Below are 21,814 nucleotides of genomic sequence, written 5' to 3'. Positions count from 1 at the left end.
GATAACAGATCCTGTATAAATAAAGAAAATTTGGTTTTAATGTTTTTTCATGTATAGAAAAGGTTAATTGGAATTAGAATTTTTTAATGCGATTTTAACTTTTTTACTTTTGAAATTAACATGATTTGCTAAAATTGTTAGAAATGCATAAATAAGGTACATACAAATAAGATAGAAAATATTAGTCCAGAAAAAGCCTTTAGAACCATAAATGGTAGAAAAAGTTCACACAGTAAAGGGTTTTCAGGCCAACACATACAGTACAACTTAGTGAAGTAAATACTGTACATGGCCATGGTTTTCCAGGCTGAGCTCTTATTTATGTATTTTTTCATAATTTGTAAATCAGGCAGTGGTGGTAAAGATTATTATTAATGTTGATATATTGTTGTAAATTGTGTTATTTTATTATCCTACGCGTAAGGATGGATAATAAAATAACAGGAGGATTAGACTTAGACAGGAAGTAGTGTTAATATACAAATATACAAATATGTGTACAAAATTGTTTTAAGTATTGTACACATGGTAGGGTGGTGCGACTCCAGCGTCCCAAAATTCTACCATGAATATGTAGTATAGCTGGACGATTTATTGAAAATGAATCAAGACAGACATTAAGAAACTGTGCTGCAATCTGGCAGACACAACCTTGCACAAAAATCTATTTTTAAAAAATCAATAAATGAATGAATAAATACGTTTATCTTTTTTCTTTTCTTTTAGTTTTAATTTTGTTAATACTTTGCCCCATCCAAGTTTGTGACAAGGAAGCAACATGGTGGAGAACATTTTCATAAAAAAAAAAAAAAACATTTTATGTGTTTATATTTTATATATACAATATATATATATATATATATATATATATATATATATATATATATATATATATATATATATATTAGTGCTGTCAATCGATTAAAAAAAATTAACTAATTAATCGCACAATTTTTTGCAATTAATCGCGATTAATCACAATTAAAAGACTGAAACTTTTTGGATATTTAAATGTAAATAATTAATCTAAACTCAAGACAATTAAACTATTTAAATTCAAATATGATTGTTTATTGGAATTTTTGTTTAACTTGTAACACAGATTTTCTCATGTAAACAACATACCTGCAATAAACCATCAATATTCTCCAAATTAACTGTTGGCTTGAAAGCCATATTTATTACAGAAATAAAAACACAGGTATGTGCCATTTGTGTCATTTGAATTTTAAAACAATCAATGCAATTTACATTGGCGAGGCCCTGTAGAGATTGTTTCGGTGGGGTGTTTTGCTTTTAAGTGATATGTCAAAGACGAATTACTTCTCTGGTATTTAAATTCGGCTTTGCAAAATGTACAGATTACTTTTGTTTTATCCACAGGACCATCCGGCAGAGTTTTATACTGAAACTTTCCGTCTAAAAGTCCTTCCTTGGTCTTATCCATACTTCTTTGCACGTTGAACACACGTCGGCCACAACAGGAAATAAAAAAACTGCAACCGCGTTAATTGCGTTAATTTTTTTTAATGCGTTAAATATTTCAAATTAATCGCATGCGTTAACGCACTAATTTTGACAGCACTAATATATATATATATATATTTTTTTTTTTGGGGGGGGGTGCACAGAAATGAATAATATGATATATATGATTGCTGTTTTTCTTATTCTTAACATGTTATATACAATTATTATTATTATCCTCCTCTCTGAGAACATTAGTAAGGACCCCTGGCGAGCCCCCTACAAACTCGCAGTGTAACCGTTAGCCACGCCCCCCGATGAAAGAATGGAACAGCAAGCCCCTCCCCTTAGTGTTGCGTGCGACGACTTGAGTAACTTCCGGCTTAACTTGAAACCTGCTTCAGCTGGAATGTTCAGTTCTAAAAGTTGCACCATTAAACTATGAGGCGGATATTTTCTCTGGTTTAAGATTGTTTCTGAAACCTTGCTATTTGTTTTCGAGTTGTCGCCGCTATGGATTATCAGATCAGTTCGACTACAGAGTACCTGCAGCATGCAGGAGAGAAACTCGCCCATGATGAGTTTGCGGATGAGATGTCAGAATTCTCCGACTGTAAAAACTTTGACATTGATGATATTCTAGATTTGGCCGGGGGTGCAAAAGACGCCATCGAGAGACACCGATCGGAAGACCATAATGTGGACATAAAAAATGCTAAGATCATCAATTATCGGCCTGAAAAAGAGGAAGAACATGCGGAAGCTGGAACATCATCGTCTCAGTGTAAGTAGTGACAGTTAGTTATCGTCTTCTTCCACATAACGCGTAATAATGGCAGATTAAACAATAATGAAACGGGTCATTCTCTCTAACACGTTATAAAGTCCTGTAGACAGACGCACCAATCAGATGCCCCGAATTCATCCGGGTCTTCACGCAACAGTTAGCTAGCAAAAAGGCACCTTGCTCTCTGGGTTATTACTCCAACACACCCAATTACAATGGGGTGGATTTTATTTACATTCATTTAAATTGATAATTAAAGTAAATATACATTTTTAATAAGGCTAAACAGTCCTCTACAACATCCTGCGTGTGTAGTTTAGATAAAGGCATGACGAATGTAATAAAACCAAGCACTTAGTGAACTGCACTTCCTTAGCCCACCATAGCGACCTTCAAATGTTAATTAATCTGAAAAGAATAATTTGTGTCTGAGTCCTGTGCTTACATTTTCATTTTATTAATGCGTAAACAAGATGTATGTTTTAGTTTTACACTATTCACATAATCATGTTACCGGAATAAATTCACCCCTTAATTCACCTTATATTAATTGACTGTGTGATAGGTCACTTTAAAAAGCACAACCCTGTTTTTACAATATAGACTGAGTGGTATTGACAATGACTGAGTGAGATTGAAACGTTTATGTCATACTTTGAGAGTGCTACAGGTGTTCCTCACCGACTGTAACAGTGGGCAGCGTTCCTATGGCGAATCATGTACGTCAGGCCGAGTTCCTAGCTACTGAACCTCCAGATCATCCTGCATGCGTTACTGTGACAGTAACAGTTGGCAACATCATCATGTCATACTATATGCGTGTCACAGGCGCTCCTCACCGAATGTAACAGTAGCAAAAACTGGTACATCAGGCCGAGCTTATAGTTTTATAGGTTGGTGTAACCAAAACATAAAAAAGGAGAAAAGAACGCACAGATCAGACTGTGACGCGTCCACAGCGACAGAGCAAATGACAGGCAGAGACACTGGAGTAATGTGAGGCGCGGCAGCGTGATTACATTTAAACCTGCACCGTCGCTGCTGCAGGTAATGCTAGCACGCAGGCTTTAGTATCTTCTTGTGTGTGGTAACCCCTAGTAAAAAAAAAGAAATCTTAAGACTGCCATGAATTCCCATTTGTCATTAGCATGTATGCTAGTTATACAGGCTGGCTTATTTATTATTATTATTATTATTATTATTATTATAGTAATTAGTATATACATTTTTTTTAAATTCAAATTTTTATTTATATAGTGCCTTTATCAACATTTACATTTAGGCATTTGGCAGACGCTCTTATCCAGAGCGACTTACATTTTTATCTCATTATACATCTGAGCAGTTGAGGATTAAGGGCCTTGCTCAAGGGCCCAACAGTGGCAACTTGGTGGTTGTGGGATTTCAACCTGGGATCCTACGAACCATAGTCCAATGCCTTAACCACTGAGCTACCCCTAACCCTGACAACGGTCATTGTCACAAAGCAGCTTTACAAAATCAAAAAGAAAATTTGGGACATGAGTATGAAATGTGTGAAGAAAACTAGGTTTAAACCAGTATGACCAGATTGTTTCTGATAAGCAAGTTGAGGGCAATGAAGGAGAGGGAAAGTTCTGTGAGAAACCTTGAGAGGAACCACACTCGGACATGACTGACATTTTGGGTATTTTGTAATAGATACCACAAATAGTTTTACTAGTAGAGGTTTGTGCAAAAAGTGTCAGTCTGATTCAGGGTTTCAGTGCTTGTGAGCTTGGCCTGCTGTAACTGGTTTTGCTGTAGACGACGCGGCCTACTGTTCCATTTGGTGTTGAAAGCCTGTGACACGCCCACAGTATGGCTTAAAAGGTGATAATTGCCAGTTACACGCCCACAGTATGACATAAAGCTGATAATTGTATGTGACTTACCTATGCAAACACTACTCGGCCACCAGCTACCCGCCAAAGAAACAAACAGAACTTCTGTTTTATTGATGAGTCGGTCATCAGGGGTTAGTGGTAGTTTTTTTCACAGTGTCGTGCAATTCCCATTCAATGCTCAAACCCCAGCCGCTGGATGCAGTGGCGGTCCCAACCCCAGATAAAATAAGAGAGTAGTGTCAGTGTAAAAACTGTGCCAAGTTGTTGTGCATTACAGTAAGTTGTAAGTGCACTACAGAGCCACACGCATTATTTCAGCAGCACCATGCCTTCGCTTGATTTTCGCTACTTTTTGGGAAGTTTCACAACTGTAATATTGGTATATGTGTGTACTACAGAATAGTGCTGATGTGGAGAGGCGCCATGCCCTTTATTCCATAATCGTATTGTCAGCAGCACTTAAATGATAATGACTGACATTAGATATTTTTATTTTTCAATATCTTGCGCAAATAAAAGTACAGTCTTAAATTACTTTATATACAGTACAGTATATATCACATTCCTTATACACATGTATAAAGGAATGTAAATAAAAATTACTTTCCTATTTGATTGGTTTATAGTCCATGACAGAGCATGTGTGATACACTTTTTATGATTGTTATTCATACAGAGTTATGAGTATAACTGCTGTGCTACAACCTTTTTTTTTGTATCTATAGATAAGGAGGAAGTTGGATATTAGTGTATAGTTGACAACTGATTGGAGTTGGGGTCAACTTAATTAGGGGTTTAATGTTAAATGATTTAGGTATTTATTCATTGCTATGAGAAGAACTGAATATTTTTTTATGGGGATCAATTATGTCCGGTATTATCTGTTCAAATAAATATGTACTGTATGTACTAGATCTAGTACATAAGTTGATCTTGCTAAAGGAATAAGTACAAATTGGTTAGTCTCTTAAAGGGGAGTAAAATATGTAATAAAATATAAGTGGTGATCTTATGTCTTACCATCATGCTACTAAGTTATTAAGCTGTCAGGTTGTCTGGCTTTAAATTTAGAGTCTGATTAAAAAAAAAAAATTAAGTCATCAATTTGGGTTGATGTTCTTTATGTTCTCTTTTTTGGGCGATCTGTTTTAAATTGCGTGTGTGATCATTATACCAGGGTGTTTGTGTTTTTACACCATAATTACTTTTCTTTTAAGTGGTGCTTCATTATCCAGAGTATAAAAGGATGCTGAACAGTTGATGCTTTGGCTAGAGAAATGACCAGGTTTGTCTATGTATGTTAAGTTTGCATAAAAAACTTGTGTTACATGTTTATCCAGGTTTTTGTGTGATGGGTAAGTTATTATAATGTGTGTATATATCAAATTGTGGTGCCAGGTTATCAGCTTGTTAAAAATCTAATATCTAACGCTCATGCCTTCTGATCAGAGGAAATGGTGGAAAAGTTGTGATTTATAACAGCATTAAGGTACTGACTGTAGCACCACAAGAGCAGGTGCTAAGATGCACCAGATTAATAGAACCAGGGCTCTACCACATGAGACGGGAGCAGATTGTGCAAAGAGGACTTAAAGAGAATTCTCTGAATGTTGTGGAGAATAACAGGACAAATATTCTGTGGGTTTTCCTGATCCACATGGACAGGTGGGTATTTGCTAACTGACTGGACATTGTGGTAGGAGTTATGTAACAGAAGGCAGCAGTGGTAATAAATGTAGCAGTTACAAGTGACAGCATCGTCAGCAATAGAATGTGTCTGAGAAGGAGAAGTAGCAGGGTTGGAAAGAGGAACTGGAGAGTCTGTAAAAAGTGAATGAATGCTCCTAGGCTTGCATCCGAACACTTTGAACGTAGTCACCCTATTTTTGATTTTATATATAAATAGTATTCAGTCCCCCATAAATGTTTCACTCTTTGTTATAATCGCAGACATTTGCTAAAATAAATTAAGTTATTTTTTTTTGTCATTTGTTGACATTTTTGCAGATTTATTAAAAAAAGAAAAACTGAAATATCACATGGGCCTAAGTATTCAGACTCTTTGCTGTGACACTCAAAAATGTATCTCAGGAGCTGTTGATTTCTTCTGATCATCCTTGAGATGGTTCTACACCTTTATTTGAGTGCAGCTGTGTTTAAAAAATGAAAGGGGGTCTGAATATACATCATTTTTTAAGATCTGGGGAGGAATGATATAGTAAGGAATGATTTTCATAAACTTCTATCAGCTTAAAAATGGACCTGAGATTGTGTCTAAATTATACCATATTCACATTTTTTAAATATCATTGGAATCTTGGTAATGAAATATTTGACATTTAGGAGCTTGTAATTCTGCTTACTTTTGCTTACCAAGTTTTATTATTTTTTTAACTATCTAATTGATCCTCATGTAAGAGATGTTTTGACATCACCAAGTACTTTAATGAAAATTCGAACCTTTATTGAAATTTCAAACTTAGCCAGAAATGCCTTTTAAAAGTGGCAGCATTAAAGAAGTTAAGAAATTGATATTAGGAAGTTAAGAAACATAACAGCCAGAAGTGGGCAGAATTAATAACTATAACCACCCAGTGTAAAGGCATGGTAATAGAAACCTGTGGTTAGAAAAATGTTTTCAAACAAACCCACTGTGCTTGTTACACACGTCGGTAATAGTCCTGCCCTTGTGCCGAGAATGATGCACTAACTGTATAATAACTGTGATGCAGTCAGCAAAGGTTCCCTGATGTTTTATGTCTGAAAAGTGGGGAATAGGTGTGCAGGAATGTGTGTATACCCACAAAATGACCTGATAAAATGGTGACGCATGGATCAGATATTAAAAGGTTTTTTCTGCCATCTAGTGGCTAATATAGAACTTTGCCTTCAAGGAAATGAATGTCCAGATGTGTAACTGTGAACAAAACATGGAGTGCGAACCATTATGTTCTCTGTAATTAAGCTTAAATGACTATAATACTCATGATGATAATAAAAAAGAAAACTAATATTCTTGTTTGCACTTTTATAGTATATATGAAGTCAATGAAATGGATTTTTATATAGCGTCTTTCACTTTTTATTTGTAAAAAAGCAGACACATGAAACAAGCACCTAATTTACCCACGTCTACTGGTACAGGGCTGCTTATATTCGTTTTCTACATAGGATACATATGCAGCGATTGCAGAGTACAACACCTGATGACGGATTGTAACAATTATTTAAATGGATCAGAGTATTAACAAGAGGGCCGTCACACATTATTACATCAGCACCATTAAAAAGCATTATCAGAGTGATTATGATGAAAGCATGCAGTCACGACGTCATCATGCTGATGTCATAGTGCTTGTGCCCTAAATATACTTGCAAAGCAACGATGATCGGGCCCAAGCACCTGTGGCTTTGCCAGAAAGACACTGGGTACATGCATTAAAAGGGGAAATGTGTAATTATGTGACGTAACAATAGCTCATACTGTACTTTGAGAGTGTCACAGGCGTTTCTCACAGACTGGAAACAGCAGGCAGCTTAATCAACAGCCTTTTAGATAACTGAGTTACTATATAAAAAATTACTGTATATACAAGGTTATATTAGCCGCTTCTTATTATAAGTTTAGGGCGTCGCCACAACCAAACCATTGGAAATCCAACGTGTGCTATTTTTTTTTTTTTATTAGGTTAAGGTTAACCCTCTGATGTTGGAGGGGAAAAATCCTTAGAAGAACAAGTGTTTTTTTTTTTTTTGCTCACCATATCATAGTGCTTGTGCCCTTAAGGTCACATTAACAGGAACACAATGGATATCAAAAGTAAGTACTTTATCCTTTTATTTATTTTTTCCACTGCACGTGAAATCTCCAGTTTCTGCGCTTTGTAACATTAATTTGTCAAGAAACCAACAAGAGATGCCGATGATGTAATAACTGTTTATAACTATAGCTGTCACTTTGGGGAGCTTAAAAGTAAAGATGTGGTGAGTTCGAATAGATGACTACAGCAGTCACAGCGCTATACAGACATATTGTTTTCATTAAAACATTACATGCTGAAATTATTTTCAAAGGGGATAAATATCCACTATAATAATAGTAGAAATATAATATAATAGAAAATTTCTGTAGCATATTTTGGGTTTTAATCAAATAAACTGGAATCAAAGATTCGAACCCAGTGCACTTTTTTGTCAAATATCACGATCCATGCATTAGCTGTTAATTTTGTGGAGGAAAAAACATCCTGTTGTGAAGAACCCAGTTTCTGTGACGATAAACAAACAGTATTTCAGTCCAACTTGTGGCACCTGCAGTGCATATGTGTTTGGCTGACATGGTACTGTGCTGGACAAGTTAAATGTTTAGTCTTTAGATTTCTTCACATTTTTAATTATCAGGTATATTTCTGACTTAAGTTTTAAAGTAAGAGTTATACTGCGTCACCTTGTAAACCTTTGTAAATATTTCTGAGTATATATGTGTGTGTGTGTGTGTGTGTGTTCCAGTGTGGGATCTGCTGTACTGGCGCGATGTACAGAAGACAGCGTGTGTGTTCGGAGCAACACTGTCACTGTTGATCTCTCTGAGTCTTCTCAGCATCATCAGCGTGTGTTCGTACATCGCTCTGACGCTTTTATCTGTCACCATCTGCTTCCGAATCTACAGAGGAGTCACAGATGCTCTACAAAAGAGCGAAAACGCACACCCGTTTAAGTGAGAAGCATATAACCATATAAGCTGGAAGTGTATCTTTTTAGAGTATTAAAGCACTTACATATATACCTTGCCTGTTGTGTGTGTGTGTGTGTGTGTTTTCAGATTGTATCTGGAGCAGAATGTCCTTCTACCAGCTGATGTAATTCATAAACATGATGACATCCTGTTGAAGTATATCAATGCCACTTTTAATGAACTGAAGCATCTTTTCCTGGTAGAGGATCTGATTGACTCTCTAAAGGTATAATCATAATCATAGTAGAAACAATAATAATTATCATAATACTAATCATAATAATCACAATAATAATAATAGTAGTCCCTTGTTTTTTCATGTTAATTGTGAACAGTTCGCTGTGCTTCTCTGGGTTCTGACCTACGTCGGGTCTGTGTTTAATGGGCTCACCCTTCTCATTATCGGTAAGTGTTCACCTCAGCAGTGTTTAATGGGAAGACTATTTTACTCAAGCAGAGTTGGGCCACAGGAGAATATAAACACACCAGTAATAAAATGGTGAAATATAATACAAACTTTATTGCTTTTAATTAGTGATCTGAAAATAACGTACCCCACTGAAAAACTAAACCTTACTTGCATTCTTCTTCTATTCGTTCTTATGTCTTCGGCATGGTGTTACTTTTTTTCTTTTTCTTTTTTTTTTCTTGTTTAATTAATTTGTATAGGAATTTTTATAGGAATAGTCATGGCCTATTCCTCCCCGTCACTAGGGGGCTCCCACATTAAAACTACCATTAAGCCGGGAGGGCCGAAGACTATAATGTGTTTCCTCTGAACCGCGTGAGGCCAGGCGACCGCATCTTTTCGAACTGCTTGCTCACGGCACATTAGGGGCGGAGTAACACACACGGAGGAAAGCGCTAGCCGCTCCTTCCGCGTGCGTGAGCTCACAAGCGCCCCTGATTGGCTGTAGAGCCGTGATTAATGTGGGAGTACAAAGAACCTCTCATCCCCCAATCAGCTCTCTCTGACCTCCGGCTGTGAGAGGAATCGAACCAGCGATTCCCGGATGATAGGGCGAGCAACAACTGCGCCACTCGGAGGCCTTTGCTTTTTCTTTTTATGAATTAAGCACCAACATTTGGATAAACCGTACATTCTCATAATTTAATGATTAAGTCCAGAGGAAGGACCGGCTCTGGTAGCCAATCTAATCCCTCCCTGGTATCTTCTCTAGTTCCTCTGTTATTCTCTTTCTTAGACCCTCTTCGAATACTCCTGTGGTCCCTCTTTGGGTTCTTCATGTTCCTGCCCTTGTTTCTTCTCCCCTTTTCCCTTCGTTGGTACTTCTGTAAGATCTGTTTCATTAATATTTTATGCTCATATTTATTTGACAGGTGGTTTTATACTTCAAATGTCTTGAGTTACTTTTTTATACTCCCTTCCTTATGGACCTAAGAGTGACTGATCTATTCCTGGTCCCCCACACCCTGTTCAAGCTTCTCACTCAGCCATGACTCCAAACTGTCTCTCACCCCATCTTCCCTGGTCGCTTCCCTGGTCCTAGCATGGCCTCTCTGCCTCTAGCCCTTTGCGTAGTCACTCTGCTAGTTCCTCTCTCAGATCTCTATTTAGTCCTTATTTTTGGCGCAGCAGGGTGTAAGGACAAAGAAAACATCTTACACATATCACCCCAGGAATGATACATTCTGATTTATCCATCTCATAAAAAGCCTGAGGTTCAGTTGGTTTTGTAAGTGACAACCTTGGCCTTGATGCACTTTTATCTCTGCAACTATGTTCTTGTTTCTGATCTCCCATTTCTGGTAAAACTGGTAGTCAGGGTGGTAGGAACTCGGCTAAAAAATGACCTTGCTGCACTGACACAGCTCTTCTAAGATTCACTTCTGCTCTTGTCTTGTCCGCTGAATCTGGTACACAGACTATTTTTCCTCTTTTAAACCTCAGCGCAGCATTCGAAGGAGTGAAATTCTTCTCGCTCATCAGGAAATTTCTGACATAGTTCACATCCGTCTCTGACAGACGCAATCTATCTGTTGACAAACAGAAATACTTTACTGTCTCTGTCAAGAGTCTTTTCTAGTTCACGTTGTAATCCTTTCCCTCTGCATTGCATATTTTCTCTTTTTGCTTTAGCCAATTTGATGACAGTTTGATCTTCCCCTCTCATGCAAAATGTCGCTCAGATTTACGACGGCGGTCAGGCAGCACAGTAATACCTCAGAAATAATTGACCACATGTATACTTGAACAATGGTTTAACTTCAAATCTGCAATTTAACCCATCTACCCAAAGCCCTGCTTAATAGAATCTGTATGACTGCTGTTGACACTGTGTCACTGTTAAGTACTTGTTTTTTTTTCCCCTTCAATCATTAAGCTTACATCTAGCATAAAGCTTTAATAAACTCCAATTTGCTTAAAATTCATTTCGCACCCTTCAAGTGCTCAGCTCAGATTACACCTGTGACTAGCTGGGACATCACCGAGTTAAGCACGGATTACTGCTGTTTACATTTTGAGCTTTTTTTAGTCACAATTAATTATATTTTTTCTTTTCTTTTTTATATTCTTACAACCATGCTTGCAGAACAAGGAACCTTTTTTAAAGGCTTTCCTGGTAGATTATAAACCCTGACTTTTGTAGATCTTGGCCCAATTATTTTTTTCCCCTGATGTTTATGTTCCATTTTTTTTCCTGTTTCAAATCTCCGGTGTCTCAGAAACCCTTCTACTCTTGATGTATTAAAGCAGGTCTTAAGGAACGAAGGGAAAACAGAAATCTTAAATATATTTTGCTAGGAAAAAGAAAATGCACACAAAAAGTAATGAGCATTAACAGTCCTGAAAGGGATGGGTTAATTTAAAGGCTGTAACCAGTTTAGCAGGGGCTTTGACTATTTTCACCCCATTTACTATAAAACTATGTAAGAAAGTGAAAATAAGCAGGTAAATATAAATTTATATATCATATCTGATGCATAGACTCTGCAAAAATACACTATTGGCTAAAGTCAAATCAAAAGTGAACCAAAGAAAATGAATAAGAACAGCGTAAAAGTTTCCTGAATGCAAACGAGGTGAGATGTATAAATAAATCAAATGGATAATGCAATGAACCTTTGTAAAACTATAGAAAATCAGTAGGTAAGGCCTATTATCACTTTACATTTACCCTAACCTTTCTTTTTCATGAACATTATAAGTGGCTGTAAGCTGAGTGAATCAAATGCTGAACTGAATCGCTAGCATTTATGCACCGTCATTGAAATTCACACTGCAAAATAGAGCGATAGATGATAATTACAATAACAACAATAATAATGATGATAATAACAACAATAATACTGTTAAATGGCCCTGTAAGTTTTTATGATGCTAGAAAAAGCGGTGGCTGTGACTTAGTCTTGTCCTCACATTGCTTTGTATTGGAGTGTACTGTATGAGCTGATCTGAAGAAGAGAGGACAAAGGGTAACGATGCAAGTGATTAAGATGAAACCAAGGTTTTAAGTGACTTTGTTTACTTCAAGAAATTACTTATTTATAAGCAAGAAGGCAAAGAAGATTGGTAAGCAGATGTTCTTTGAAGAGTGGAGAATGTTCAGGTCAGGACTGAAAGCCAGCGATATCTCCTCAAGTATGACCTGGTGAAAGGAGGAAAAACACACACACTCTTACTTCTATCATGGTCTCTCTCTTTCTCTCCTCTTGTTTAGGTGACGTTGCAGCGTTCACCTGTCCGATACTCTATGAAAAACACAAGGTGAGTCTAATTACCATGAAAGGACCAAACTATGACAGGGCATGTTGGTAATGATGATCATCAATGTGATGGATCATCAACATGGCAAAAGTGTTTCATTCTGCAAATACTTCAACAATTTGGCATCTATAGTTTTTTATCTACTTATTTATTTCTTAATGAACGCCATGCAGATATAGATTGAAGTTAAGCTCTTGTCACTGTAAATGCCATTTACTCTGTGTTGTACATATTTACCACATATACACTATACTATATTGCTAAGAGTTATTCTTTCAGCCTTCATCGAATTCAGGTGATTCAATTACTTTTATGGTTATAGGTGTATAAAGTCAAGCACCTAGGCATGCACACTTCATTTGCAGTCATTTGTGCCTACACACATTTGTACAAGGTATAGGTCACTCTTAAGTGCTCAGTGAATTCCAGCGTGGTACCGTAATAGGATGCCACCTGTGCACATAGGTCCAGTCATGAAATTTCCTTGCCACTAAATATTCCACAGTCAACTGTTGACTATTGGTATTATAACAAAGCGATTGGAGTGATAGGCCATGTAAAATCACAGAGCAGAGTCAGCGAATGCTGAGACGCATAGTGCACGTAGGTCGGCAACTTTCTGCATCCAAACCTCATTGTGGCCTTCAGTTTTCCTTAAGAACTGTGCGTAGAGAGCTTTATGGAATGGGTTTCCATGACTGAGCAGCTGCAGCTAAGCCTAACATCACCAAGTCCAATATAAAGCATTGGATGCAGTGGTGTAAAGCATGCCGCCTCTGGACTCAAGAGGAGTGAAGACGTGTTCTCTGGAGTACCGAATCACGATTTTCTCTCTGGCAATGTGATGGACAAGTCTGGGTTTGCTATTTGCCAGGAGAACGGCACTAGTCTGACTGCATTGTGCCAAGTATAAAGTTTGGTGGAGGGGGTATTATAATGTGGGGTTGCTTTTTAGGAGTTAGGCTCAGCCCTCTTAGTTCTATTTAAAGGAACTCTTAATGCTTCAGCATAAGAGCAATGCATCAAGACATTTTGGACTGTTTCATGCGTCCAAAATTGTGGGCAACAGGACTGTGCACCAGTGCACAAAGCAAGGTCCATAAATATATGGATGAGTGAGTTTGGTGTGGAAGAACTGTTGAGTCTTGACCTCAACCTGATAGAACACCTATGGGACGAGTTGGAGTGGATTCTGTGAGCCAGGCCTTCTCGCCCTACCTAAGTGTCTGACTTTATAAATGCACTTTAATAAAATAAACACACTCCTAAACCTTGTGGAAAGCCTTCTCAGAGTAGTTGAAGCTGTTATAGCTGTAACACATGAACCAAAATCATATTAAACCTCACGGATTAAGAATTGAATGTTACTTAAGTTCATATGCATGTCAAGGCAGATGAGCGAATACTTTTGGCAATATAGTGTATCTTTATAGCATCATATCTTTAGATAGAAAAACAAAGATCTTATGATGTGTTTTAATGAATGAAATCAGAGATGTATTAGTTGATCTTTTGTAAACTGAATTCCATTAATTTCCATGGTTTATCTTACAAAGATGCAGATTGATCATTACTACGGTCTGGTCAAGGACAACCTCCAAGACGTACTGAAAAAGTAAGAGTGAAGACAAGTCATTACTTTGTTTTCTTTTAAGCATTAGCCGACACCGATGTACATCGATACAATTAGAGGGAAAACACATCTTCACATTAACCTTATAGAAGTCATTTCTGAGATTAACAGAAAGTATATTTGCAAAGATTTTGTTTCTTTTCACCAGGAGTATGTTTGCTCATACATTTCACATTATTTGCTGAAAATGAACCACTGTGCTTTCAATTATTTTTCTCTTCAATGGTATTCGTGGTACAGACACATGTGATGTCAAACAGCAGGGACAGATCTATAATGTGACAGCTGGCGCCTCTTCCGTGGCACTTGACACTCTAATTAGCGTGCTACTTCTCTACCCCCTAAAGTAATTTTATTAAGCACAAACTGACTGTACTGTCAATTCCTCTTAAACTGCAAACCCTGTGAGGATTCTATTATTTATATGTGCATTCAAACTGTGTGTGTATGATGGGGAGGGTGTCTTGTATTGAATTCATATCTAGTTTTATACTTTATACAAAATTGAAAGAAAAACATAGTATGTGTTATGTTAGTACGGTTTGGGTACATAGTGTCGTGTGTTCTTTTTTTGTTTGTTTTATTTATTTAATTTGCCTTATTTAAATATTACACAAAGATAACCAGAGTAAATACACAATGCGTTTTTTTTAATTCTTTAATTTCTTTTATGAACAGAAAAAACCTACCTGATTCTTTGTAATTTAAGTAATTTCCCCATAAACCTAATAATTAGTTGTGCCTTGGCGGCACTACTGCAATCAAGCATTTGAAATAACTTGCAATGACTCTTTCATATTGCTGTGGAGGAATTTCTGCCTAGAATTGTTTTAATTCAGCCAGATGTTCACAAGTTTTTAATTTAGCCACATTGTTTAAAGGATTCCAGTCCGATTTTTGTCCGGACTTTGACTGGGCCACCCCTAAAACTTTATTTTCATTCACAGCCATTCAGAGGTGGATTGCTGGTGTGTTTCGGATTATTGTCCTGCTGCATAACCCAAGTGCGTTTGAGGTTACAAACTGATGGCTGGGCATTATAATGCAGATTTTCTGGTAGAGCACAGAATTCATGGTTTATGGAATTCATGGCAAATCATCCAGGTCCCGGTGCTGCAAAGCGGCCTCAGACCATCATACTACCACCACCATGTTTAACTGTTGGTGTGATATTCTTTTTACGAAATGGTGTGTTAGTTTTTTTAGAATAGTGTTACGGGATGCACATCTTTCAAAAGGTTTGACTTCTGTCTCATCAGTCCACAGAATATTTGCCCAAAAGTCTTTGGGATAATCAAAAGCCAAAGTGAAGCTTTGTGTTCTCTTTGGTCAACAGTGGCCTTCACCTCGGAACTCTCCCATAGATACCATTTGTGTCTGCAGTTTCTTTCTTATTGTTGAATTATGAACACTGACTTTAACTAAGGCAGGTGAGGCCTGCAGGACTTGTTGTTGTTGAAGTTGTTCTCGGTTCTTTTATAAGCTACTGGTTGAATCATCATTGTGCTCTCGGAGTAATTTTGGTACATAGGCTAGCCACTCGTGGGAAGGTTCACCACTGTTCCAAGGTGTCCCCCATATGTCCATAATGTTTTACTTTCTAAATCCTTCGAAATGGCACAGTAACCTTTCCAGACTGACACGTCAATTACTTGGTTTCTCTGTTCTCATCACACCTGAAATTTAATTCAGCTTTTCAAAAATGTATTTAATCACAGTTCATTCATGATTAGGCAAAGGGGAGAAATGACTTTTATAAATACGGCCAGGTAGGTTTGGATAGCTTTTTTTCCCAAAACAAATTAAATCGGCATTTTAAAGCTACATTTTGCATTTATTATTCAGGTTATCTTTGTGCAAACCTTCAAAATATGCGAATTTGTTTGATGATCTGAATCAATTCAGTGTGACAAATATGCCAATAAATAAATAAATAAATGGGGCAAATACTTTTTTACACACTGTAGGTGTTTGGAATCCCTGAAGCTGTTCTGGTGTCTTATGATGTCTTAACATCTCATTAAAATACTTTAGTATAATTTTTCCTTTAATATGTCACCTGTTTGTTTACTAGATGTAGTTAAGAAAAAAGGCAAGTGCAACCGTGTCACTGGCTGTCACATGGCTTCCTTGTCAGCTTGCAAATTAACTGAATAGTCCTATTGTGTAGTGGTCAAGTTAAATATTGGGCTTTTAATGTGTGGCTGACTCTGAGAAGATATTTTTACACAGTAAACCAATTGCATTTTGTGTAATGTAAAACAGTGCACTTGAGATTATTGGTACTGTACACAGAAGCCAAAAGAGACGTACATAAATTTATCATCATGTGTGTCTGTGTACACAGAAGCCAAAAGAGACGTATATAAATTTATCATCATGTGTGTCTGTATTCAGTGTTAATTTTGTTGCTGTAACTTTTTATTTTTCAGGATTCAGGCAAAGATTCATGGCATAAAGAATAAAGATGAATAAAGAACAGCAGTATTGGGATGCGTGGAATGTGTGTTTATGTAAAGCTGTTACAGTAGTGTGTGGTAATCAATTACGTGTTAAGGAAAAAAAAATCCACTTAAAACTAAACGGATGGTGTATTTTCATTTTATTACTTTTCTCATTTTATTACTTTTCATTGCAGCAGTGTTTACTTCATTGACGTTTTTTCTGTTTAAACGAAAATGAGCTTATAAAAAAGTAAAAACGAGAGTGTTATTATTCCGCATCTTTATTTTTTAATGTGAATAGCTTCAGTTCTATGTATAGCATATATGTTGACTGTGAAGATCGATGTAAATCATTTCATGTAGGTTTATTTTATGCTGTATTACTGCTGTCTCTCTAAATAAAATACATGCAAATAAATCATATGGGTGAATTCTGTGATTTTTTTCCCCCCATTTATATTTTATATTTTGTTTGTTTAAACCTTTTGTGTGTAAGACAGAGATAAAAAGAGAAAATGTGGAGAATGTGCTGAACCAACTGGAGAAATCCCACCAAAGCCACGCCAAGTGCAGCAATCTTTAAAAAAAATATGAAAATTAAGTGGAAACTTGCATTTTAATTGTACAGGAACAGGAAAAGTGTAAACAAATATAAGCAAACATTAATGGTACAGTATTTTTCCGGCTGCACCCATCAAGGGGTCGCCACAGATGACTGTCCGATGTGCACATGATTTGGCACAGTATTTACACCAGATGTTCTTGACGTAACTACTTTATCCAGGCTTGAGACCTGCTCTGCATTCAGTTGCTGGGAATTGAACCTGGGCCTTCTGCATTGCAAACCACCACAAAAAATGTCATCAAGTATTCTCTCTTAGTGAGACCTGAAGAAAAAGCATGCAGTTGGAGCAGATGTGTTAAGACAAATGAGATCATACTTGAAAACGTCAGGGTGATGACAGGGTGATGGACCCAATGTGCAGCATACTTCTATCAACCTGAAGTTTATTAATGTTCTACAACAGCATATCCTTTAGTCTTTTGTTTCTATAATACCGCAAACAATTTGTCAACTACTGTATGATATACTGTATATATTTATTTATTTACTTTAAATAGCACATATTTTTTGTTCCACCTGCCTGTGAAGTGTAGGCCAAACATAAAAATCACTGTCCGTCATCTTCCGTGGTCTTTAGTTGTTACAAGGTTTTATAATCCGCAGTTCTTCCTAAATCATTCCTGGGATTTTAACCAAACCTTCACAAAAACCTTATTAAAAGGTGGAGACGTGCACTAGCTAATTTATTTTCCAGAGGAACTGAAACTTTTTCTAAATGCATTTTCTATAATGTAAAATAATTTACCTTAGATTATTAATACGCAGAAGCCAAAAGAGACGTCCATGAATTAATCATTGTGTCTGCGTCTAGTGTTAATTTTATTGCTGTAACTTAATTTTTCATGATTCAGGCAAAGATTCATGGTGTGAAGAATAAAGCTGAGGAAAGTACAGCATTGTTGCTATGGGATTTTGACCATACCTTTACAAAACCTTTATTAATAAATCTCAATAAGCCTGCACTCGCCTTTTTTGTTTTCAAAAACACCCCTATAATTTTTTAACACATTCCGTGGGAAGGCCAAACGTTTTCCCAAGAAGACTCAACTATTTTAATATATTTATTGTGACGTAATGTTGGGGTTCAGTTTGTCTGCAAAAAAAAAAAAAAAAAAAGGTTAGTTCTTGTTATGACTTGCATTATAGCAGCTATAAATAGTAGTTCCTTTTCTTTGTAACCTATTTTATAGTTAATCTTGGGGTGGTGGCAGACCAGTTCTTTAAGTAATGGCATTTGCATTTCCGCCTTTCACTCGCTCAGGGAGAAAATGTCTTAAAATATCACTCTTCATATATTTCCCTCATACCTCCACTTGGTGTTGCTGTTGTACTTTTAAAAATGGACTCAGCTGATGATGATGATGATGCTGAAGATGTTGTGTGTGTGTGTGTGTGTTCTGTGTAAAATAAAGAAATTCAGTAGATATGCATTGATTTATTGAGAGGTTGAGAGTGATCAGCTCAAGTTTTTTTGTCTTTCACTCACCCACTCACTCACTCACTACCTCATTCAAACGCTTACACACTCACACATTGACACACTCACTCACTCACTTCAGCAGACAGAAGACCTTTCACAAGGCTAAGATATTGGCATTCAAGTACAGAGAGCTGCACAGGACCACGGACAGAGGTAATATCACAGATTTCCACAGATAGCCACTGAAATAAGGATTTTTTTTTTTTTTCTTGTGGTCAAAGAAGAACCAGGGGTGAACTTTTTAATATGTGTTATAAAAGGAATGCAACTATAGCATTGTCAGTCAGATGATGAATATGTGTTCATTGAGGCACATTTTACACCAGACAAGAGTCATATATTATAGTTTTATGTTATATTCATGCCATCATTTGTAGCTTTGTGGGGAACCTAATGCAGCCATGGGAAAAATGTGTGGGTTCTTACTGGTTGACTGATTTTCTCCTACATAAGTGGTACATAATACACTACAGTATTGTTTAGCAAAAAAAAATAATAATAATAATAAAAGAATTTCATGATGTGTTCTTCCTACCTGGCCCGACACAGATGCCAACCTGGAAAAAGAGACAAATAGACACATGATGTCTAAACGTTATATCTGTTTTTTTCCCCACATAAAAAAGCACTGACTCATTTCCTGAGACTTTATCAAATCGATTTAGATGTTCTATAGAAACACAAGAAAACGAAATGGTTCTAATTAGCTATAGAAAATATTACCATATTGAACTTGTGATTAAGGAATGTGATTAAGATGTCAATCACAACAGTGGATGGAAAAAAAGTACTGTTAGCAAACATTAGGTTGCTGTGTATTTTCCACCTCCAGGGTCCAAGTTTGATTTGTGCCTCGGGCTCTGGCAGGAAGTTTGCATGTTCTCCCTGTGCTTGGTAGGTTTCCTCTGGGTACATGTATTTCCTCCTGAAATTCCCAAATAACCTATACACGTGTGTGAATGTTGACCGGAGGTCCAACCACGATTCTAAAAATGGAAATAAATACAGTGGTCACCACTGGCCTCCATAGTTCCTAGTTACATTTTTAAACCTCTGTAGTGCAAGTTTCTACTGATTATTTTTATATGCAGAATGTTGTGCTCTGCTATGCACAACATACTGCATATAAAATATAATCAGTAGAAACTTGCACTACAGCATCTTTATTTTTTAATGTAAATAGCTTCAGTTCTATGTATAGCATATATGTTGACTGTGGAGATCGATGTTAATCATTTCATGTAGGTTTATTATATGCTGTTATACTGCTGTATCTCTAAATAAAATAAATTCAAATAAATCATATGGGTGAATTCTGTGATTTTTCCCCCCATTAATATATATTTTTTTGTTTAAACCATAGCTAAAAATAAGCTATAAAGTTCTTTATAGAACTTTATAGCTTATTCAAAAGTGTAAAAATGGATAGAGAATGTAATAAAGATGTCAATAAATTTTTTGATATTTTTATCAAAAAATTAAAAAGTTTGATTTGTGTTGTTGTCGCATGATCACAACTGAGCCAATGGTTCTTCTCTTTCGTACACTGTGAGATTATTGTTTATTTTTATATAAATATTTTTGGTTGTGGTACATGAGTTTGCATTATTTCTAATAGGAAAATTTGCTTTGATATACGAGTGCTTTGCTATACAAGCACGCTTCTGGAATAAATTATACTCGCAATCCAAGGTTTAACAGTACTGACATTCCAAGCCTGCTAATAAATCACTATTTAACTGTTCTGGGGTTGAATCGCAAATTTTAATGAATGAAATGAATGTGATAACAAGGGCGAGACTGTTGCAGAGTATGAGAATAACCTAGAAATGGCCATAAATATTATGCACTTTCTTAGTAGATTTCATAAATTCTGTGCATATGTGTGCAAGGCATTGCAAATCAGATCTACAAAATTATTCAGCTCAGGTACTCATTTTTATTTCCCACTGTTTTATGAGCTGTGATTTACACACCAACTGAGTAAATGATAAATCACTGAGGACACTCTAGCACTGTACTTAATACAAGACATATTTTATTGAATTAATGTAACGTAACAATTACTTTCAAGGATTTTCTTACAAGTGAGGATAATCCGCTCTTCTGTCCTCACCCACTGACACCAATCTTTATCATCCCTTTACAGGGCACGAACACAGTGTGGGTGCCTCACAGTCTGTGTGTGTGTGGGTGCGTGCGTGCGTGCACAAGAATGTGCATGTGTTTCTCTATGCACATTTGAATGAGAGCAGTCGCTCGAGTCACATTGTGCTTTAGCTTTTTTTTTTTTTTGGAAAGAAAAAAGTTGGCTAACAAACACACACATGCACATAGAGCAGGGAAAGAACCCAATGTTTTCCACTCCAAAGTATGCAGCACCCACAAAGGGAAAAAAAAATCAGAGTTTTGTGTTTTTGTGATGGGAAGCATATGAAAAAAATGAGTTTGGAATTGTGTAAAATAAACTCACACAGAGTTAGTGTTTGTGTTTATTGCCAAGACACAGCATTTCCCCTCTCTCTCTCTCTCTCTCCTAACACTGCAAACCCAGGAGACCTGTTAACTTGCAACAGAAGACAAAACCAGATTTCACATAAATCCCAGCAGGAGAAAATTACAAAGCCATAAAGACTCTTTATCGGATGTTATCCATGAACATAGATAACACTGACGTTTTTGTTGGCTACAAGCTGCCACAGTGGAAAAACTAAATTATATTTTGCTTTTGCCAGTCCACATATGTGTAATTTGACATTGTATCCACTAGACATAGAATTGTAAATTGTTCATTATCTACCATTGCAGTGTTTTTTTTTTCTTTCATAGAAAACATGATTTAAAAGGATAAAATGTGAGGAAATTTAATGCCACACTGCATAAACATAACTGCAGCCAATGTCACTGTAGAGATCGAGACTAGTCACAATATATATATATTTTTTGTGGAACCATTTGGGGTAAACTCTAAAGACTATTGTGCAGGAAAAGGTTGAAAAACTTCTTTAAATACTCAACCCATATTTAACAAAACACAACCATGGGTGT

The 21,814-nt window shown here is 36.5% G+C and overlaps 1 protein-coding gene across 1 annotated transcript; it reads left to right on the top strand.

The window, feature by feature from the left end:
* The first annotated feature begins 1,822 nt into the window (after nt 1–1,822).
* Nucleotides 1,823–17,082, top strand: rtn4a (reticulon 4a). Its single transcript, XM_053498339.1, has 7 exons — nt 1,823–2,251; nt 8,629–8,836; nt 8,942–9,080; nt 9,190–9,259; nt 12,538–12,584; nt 14,141–14,199; nt 16,650–17,082. The coding sequence occupies exons 1-7, from the start codon at nt 1,981–1,983 to the stop codon at nt 16,690–16,692; spliced, it is 837 nt and encodes a 278-aa protein (XP_053354314.1). The 5' UTR covers nt 1,823–1,980; the 3' UTR covers nt 16,693–17,082.
* Nucleotides 17,083–21,814: the final 4,732 nt, after the last annotated feature.

This window comes from Clarias gariepinus, chromosome 6 (genome assembly GCF_024256425.1).
Source record: "Clarias gariepinus isolate MV-2021 ecotype Netherlands chromosome 6, CGAR_prim_01v2, whole genome shotgun sequence".
Classification (NCBI taxonomy): Eukaryota; Metazoa; Chordata; class Actinopteri; order Siluriformes; family Clariidae; genus Clarias; species Clarias gariepinus.
Note: the sequence above shows the minus strand (reverse complement) of the source record. Positions and strands in the feature narration are given on the sequence as shown.